This window comes from Archocentrus centrarchus, chromosome 4 (genome assembly GCF_007364275.1).
Source record: "Archocentrus centrarchus isolate MPI-CPG fArcCen1 chromosome 4, fArcCen1, whole genome shotgun sequence".
In the NCBI taxonomy this organism is placed as follows: Eukaryota; Metazoa; Chordata; class Actinopteri; order Cichliformes; family Cichlidae; genus Archocentrus; species Archocentrus centrarchus.
The window spans coordinates 6,282,328-6,288,445 of NC_044349.1; the positions used below are offsets into that span (position 1 = coordinate 6,282,328).

The window sequence follows — 6,118 nt, forward strand, 5'->3', positions numbered from 1 at the left end:
TCACACTGTTCCCTCTCGTTTTTAACACACGCTGTTGAGAAAGCAAACAGAGAGATTTGCTTCCAAACCAACCAAATATTGTTCGGAGAAAATGCACTGTTTAAATCCTGCAGCTTTACCTGTACAAATAAAATAAAAGGGTCACTGTTGAATGCATCCAACATGGTCTCAAAAAACTCTTCTAGACAAGTGACGGCTGGCAGATCTAAAAACATGTAAGCACATGTAGCACCTTTAAACTGGTTTGAAATGATGATGTAAAGGGAGCAAATAAAGCTGGTGTAAAAATCAGACATTTCTTAGCTCAGTTTTTGTTTTCTATTACATAAAGTGAGCTCAAAATGTGACATGAGACATGCGGTAAAAGTCATTTGACCTGCACGTCCAACCAACTAACTTAAAAAAAGTTTAATTTTGTTTTCTCACTTATGTTTTTATTTTAGTTATTACATATTATGATATTTTTCAGTAAATGTTTAATGGGTGGATCATAGGTTGTTTAGTTTCACTCACAGCCCTCACCACAGTGTCCTCACTACAGCCGTAAGCAGGGTTAGGGTTTCCTGTAAGTGTACTAGAAATGGCAAGATCAAATTTCTCATGAACTTTCATAAGTAGTACATTAGATGAAGATGTTAGTGCATCTTCAGAATCAGCACCTGAACCCACAGTACACATGCTGAGAGACAAAGTTTATCGAGGTAACAGTGAATATCCACGACACAACAAAAAGTTTTATCATTGTGCAGAGCTGCTGTTCTGTAATGTTTGTGTACTTTGTGTATGCCTGTTCATCACTTTGTCGGTGAATTACAGCGTAGTTTGGTGTTATTGCTAAAAAGTTAAGTTTTTTTACAGTTGTGGTGTTGCCTTTGTGTCTCAGCTTTGAAGCAAATTATTGTGTTGATGACTGCTGTTTCATGATTTATTGTGTAAGTTTGGTTTCCTGTGTGCCAGTGCCCAGCTGTTGTATTTGTCTTTAGCCTGTAGTTTCTGTACATTTTCTTATTACAGTATTACAGTGGCTATAAAACCGCGACATACTCCTGTTTAAATGCTGGGATTTTGTGACATTAAAATAAGACCAAGAGAAATAACTTCACAGCTTCTTCCACCTTATAGTCTGCACAAGTTAGTCTTTTATTCATCTTTCACCTTTTTCAGTAGTTATGTGTCCCTCTGATTGGTGATATGGCCGTGTTCAACATTAACCAATCCCATTCAAATTCATGTGAAATAGTAGTCACAACACACCAGCCATCAGTTTAAGTACATCCATCCATTCTCTTCTGCTTATCCAATTCAGGATCACAGGGGGACTGGGACTTATCCCAGCTATCATAGGGTGAGGTGCAGGATACACTCTGGACAGGTCACCAACCTGGTGCAGGACTAACACAAAGAGACAGACAACTATTCACATCTATGGGCAATTTAGAGTCACCACTTAACCTAACCCCACTAACTGCAGGTCTTTGGACTGTGGGAGGAAGCCGGAGTACCCGGAGAGAACCCACACAGAGTCAAGGTGGAAGGTGGAAAAGTGGAATTCTGACAAATAATCCCCAGGGGTTGGCTGGAAAGCTGAAGATGAAGAGGAGTTTCACCTATCAGCAGAACAAAGGTCCAAAGCATACATCCATATTTTAAAAAGAATGGCTTCACCAGAAGAAGATTGAAAGTTTGGAATAATTAGCATGGCACATACCTCAATCCACTGAAAATAGCAGGGACCTTAAGAGGAGATTTGCCGGGGAAACACAATATGCAGATCTAGGTGCTTACATAAGGAACAATGCAAATATGCCAGGTTAAGAGTGCCCATGCTGATAGACCTCAAAGACTTAATTCCTTTTTGAATTGAATGCAAGGGTGACCTACAGTTGAAAAAATTATGAAATGATTGGCTTCGGTTTAAGTATTTAAAAACCCCCCCAACCCCCCACCCCCACCCACCACCCAACCCCACCACCCCACCACCCTTCCCACCACCCCCCCCCCCACCACCCCCCCCCCCCCCCCCCCAAAAAAGACTATTTTCAAACAAGAAAAAAAAGTTGATAAAAGTGGTCAGATTTTACAAATAAATTTAAAAGCTCCCTTGAACTTATTAATCACATTCTGAATTGAACAAATCACATTTTATATGCAGGTGAAATGTGCGGCAATTTGGCACTACAATCTCAAATTCATTTGCTGAGAGTTTCTAAAGCTGGTAGTGCTAGCACCACCTACTGTCCTCACTGATTAACATCCTGTGTAGAACCTGGTTATACACTGTAAAGGATTTCTTGGAGTTAACCTCTCTATTTAATGGAGGTCTCACTCACCTGAACAAACAGCCTGAACAAAGGTAAATCTACTGAGGCGCTGGATGTTTTAACTCTACCGTGGGCCACAGGACAGCCCGGCTGCTTGGAGTGTGCACGCAACATGCTGTATTCCTTTCCCGGAAAGTTGACACAGGAAGGCATTTATGAAACTCAGTGTGAGATTTGAACTTTCGAACTAGATGACCGTAACTGCTGTAATGTGTCCTTCCGTTCTCATTGATATCAAGTAATATTATACTCCGACACAGCCTACACACCACTTAATCTTTTCAGTCTAAGTACTGCAGAGCTGCTCTGGATAGTGCATTGGTTGTACTTTTCACCCTGCTTGCTTACAACTTTTGTTCACAGAGAGAGAGATGCTATTGTCTACTAACATCATAGAAACCAACATTTAACTGGTACTGTGCATATGTAAATGCACAGTACCAGTTTGACTGACTAGAATTTCTGGTGCTGACTAACCAAGGCCAGCAACGTTTAATTGTCTGGTCAAACTGGTTTGTGCACATCCTTAACCACAAAACGTATCCAAAAATTTGTTCCGACAGCTGGAATGTGTTATAACATGATGTTTTAATATCAATTTATCTACAAAATCTTGACTGACACCACTGTATTCTGGTCTTCATGGAAAGTGCACTGTCACTAAAGCAAAGGAACATATAAAAATTACAAACAAACAGACTGTACCATTTTTACCATAAAATGTCCACTCGTTGGTCATTGGTACTTACAGTATAAATGAGCACAGTCATTTTGAAACAAGATGGTTCAACTTTATGTAGCGGTATCTGAATTTCTATTGTGGATGTCTTTTTGTAAAGAGTTTGTTCTGGAGAAAGAGTTTGTGTATTTCCTCACTGAATCCTCCCCATTCTTGATACTATAGCGTTTGACGGCAGTTGCCACAAAAGAAAAACCAGAACAAGCAGGACAGTACATTCTTCAGCTATCCACAGCTGATCATCTCCTGATTAATAGTAGAGTCTGGTAATCCATAGACAATGAGCACAAATATAAGCATCTGTATCACGATGGGCACGATTCTTATGTCCATGAGTTTGCCTTCTGGCCATTTTACAAACCCCGTTCCTTTCAAGTAGCTGTTAACTGCACAGCTTGGTGGTCTCGTTAATCCATCTGAATTGGGCAGACGTGAGCTGAAGGCCTGTAAGGAAGCATTGAATGCGAACCACCTCGCTGGCAGTCAGTTTGAGTCTGTGCCGAAGAAGACAGGCAACAGGTCCAGCCTCTGTTGACGGGAGGGGACAGACGGTTCACCCGGTCTCGTATTTCCAAGAGCTGGAGCATCGCTGTGTCCTGGAACCTTGGGTGTATGGGTAGTCCAGCTGCAGAATCAAGTCACGAATTGCCTCTGGGTCAAAAGTGCATGCTGTAGCCAAAGACCTGGATGCTGTTGATCTTCATGTAGCCCCAGGTTCCGAGCAGGATCTGCCATTTCTAAAGGCTCGTAATAAATGCTGTCATTCAGTCCATCCTGATTCTTTATCCTGCTACGAAGGTAGATGTGGATGGTCTCAAAGAATGTCTTCCACTTGTTGCCCAATGTCAGGGTCCAGTTGTAGCAGTCAAAGGGCAGGTCCAGTTTGGTGGCCTGCCAGTCTGGAAAATTGTTCTCATTGACAGGAATGTACCAGCTCTCTGAGTGGCTCCCACCAAAAGGATATGATTGTAGAGTGTAAGGGCAGGCTCCAGGGTGCTATTCTTTGTAAGGCAGATCTGAAGGGATATTCCCAGCAGCATGTGGACCATGTTGGTCTTATACTTGTTGCTCTTGAGTGTCAGCAGCATCCTCTTTCTCCACGATGGGTCAAACCAGCTGTTGAGTCGCATTGTCATTGCTGATGAAGATTGCATGGACTAGCACACACAGAATATACAGAAATATTTCAGTAAAATAAGGTGCAGTACTAAAAATACAAATGAGGATCATCATTCATTTTGGGAGGTTTCAATAATTTTTCTCATACATTCTGTTTTAGAATCTGTAGAGACAAGGTTTTCACTTGCAGATAATTCAAGAGGCCCATATATACTGCAGAAAATCTGGATTTATTAGAGAACATCATCTTAGTTCCAACGCTGTCCTTTCCAGGGAGAATTTATACTATTCTAATCAGTTTGTCTATATTGCCTTTCTCCAGATTAGGCTATTTCTACTCTTTGGGTATCAGCCCACCTGAGTAACCATCAGGCCTGTGCAGATATGTGTAGATATACCAGATAGCATCAGAGCAGAGGTCAACCACAGGGTTTCTTGAGTTACAGAAAGGGGCTTTTATGTGCATAAGTTCTTAAGTCCTAGTAGGTGTGAACTATTCTAAAAAAAAAATCTGTGAGCTGCCTTGTTTAGGCAACTTTGTAAAAGAGATATTATGAGACAAAACTGGCTGGTTTCAGCCAAAACAGGTACATTGCATTTACTGTACGGATTAAACATGACATCAACATTTTAGCTCTTGTGACATGCTTAGACAGAAAACTGAACCAAATGTGAAACCCCTCAAAGACGTTTTGGCATCGTGGGAGTGACAATTTTGGAACAACTGGGCCAAAATCACTACACTGTTATTTAATAGAGCTGGTATTCACTAAATGAACAAGAGTAGAGCATAAATATACTGTGTCCTTTGGATAGAATTACTCTGCATGTCTGCAATCCATTTTCACATCAACTTCACTCACAAAGGAAGGCCATGAGAGGCATCAAGCCGTTGTTTTTAAATTGAGTGACTCCTCTAGGTCACTTTTTTAATTCCCATTTGTAGCAAAAGTGGATAAAAAAAACTACAAACTTTCTGTGTGGGATAGGACAACGAATAGTACAAAAGAAAAACTGGGGAAACAAAAGGCTTTCAGTCGCCAGAAGGGCAAGACTTTATTAATGCCATCTGACCCCCGTGAGTACATGCGTCTTTCCCAGGCTCCTGCCGAGAAAGACAGCTCAGCTTCTCATTGAACCAGACATCATTAAACAAAGGCTAAAAGAAAAATACCTCAAGCCTGCGATCAGCTCTCTGAAGCAAGTAGCCCAGCTCCAAATCCTGAAGGTCTGTCTCGAACCCAAGGTAGTTCTCTGTAGAGTCTGCCACCATAGGCCTGCAGGCCCCCTGTGTCAGGGCAAAGCCCGGGTTGCAGCTCCCACAGCGGGTTTGGTTGTCTGGTGCACAGGCCGCACAGGCTGAGCCTTCCCCAACAGAGCAGGGTGGAGGCTGCTGACAGAGGCTGTGTTCATATCGGCAGCTGCAGCTGTGGAGCTCCTCTGAGAATGCACCAAGCTGGTTGTTTTCCGAGCAATATAGGAGCGACTGGAAATGACTCAGCCAGTAGGACTGAGACCTGTCGGGAATGAAAAAGAAGACGGAGAGATAAAGGCAAAGAGGGACTGGTTATTGAACTGGCTTTAAGGATGAGCTGTTTTAATAGGGAGGTGCTTTATTAGGCCCAGGACACCTGTCTGGGTCTACAGACAGCTTGCTTGTTAAAAATAAATAAGACAGACTTGACATCATTTGAGTGAGCATCAATTAGGTCATTTACAGGTCAAAAAAACCTGTGCAAAAAGTTATTTTACACATAACCATTATTTGAAGAGGTTTTAGCCACTGTTTGTTGGCACTGACTTTGTACTTACTACATAGTAAAGGGAAACGTTCAGAACAAAGACTTCTAAAACATTTAATCTTAATTAGGTTATATGATAATGACTGAACTGTTTTTATGACAAATGATCAAACTCCATCAAGTAAAAAAAAAAAAAA

The 6,118-nt window shown here is 41.6% G+C and overlaps 1 protein-coding gene across 1 annotated transcript in view; it reads right to left on the reverse strand.

The window, feature by feature from the left end:
* Positions 1 to 2,953: 2,953 nt before the first annotated feature.
* Positions 2,954 to 6,118, reverse strand: part of brinp3a.2 (bone morphogenetic protein/retinoic acid inducible neural-specific 3a, tandem duplicate 2) — a 57,290-nt gene continuing 54,125 nt past the window's right edge. Inside the window, 10 exon segments of the mRNA XM_030727165.1 lie at positions 2,954 to 3,516; positions 3,518 to 3,587; positions 3,589 to 3,661; positions 3,664 to 3,721; positions 3,723 to 3,770; positions 3,772 to 4,020; positions 4,023 to 4,190; positions 4,192 to 4,217; positions 5,266 to 5,284; positions 5,354 to 5,696. Of these exon segments, the coding sequence (XP_030583025.1) occupies positions 3,286 to 3,516; positions 3,518 to 3,587; positions 3,589 to 3,661; positions 3,664 to 3,721; positions 3,723 to 3,770; positions 3,772 to 4,020; positions 4,023 to 4,190; positions 4,192 to 4,217; positions 5,266 to 5,284; positions 5,354 to 5,696 (1,285 nt within the window). The 3' untranslated portion in view covers positions 2,954 to 3,285.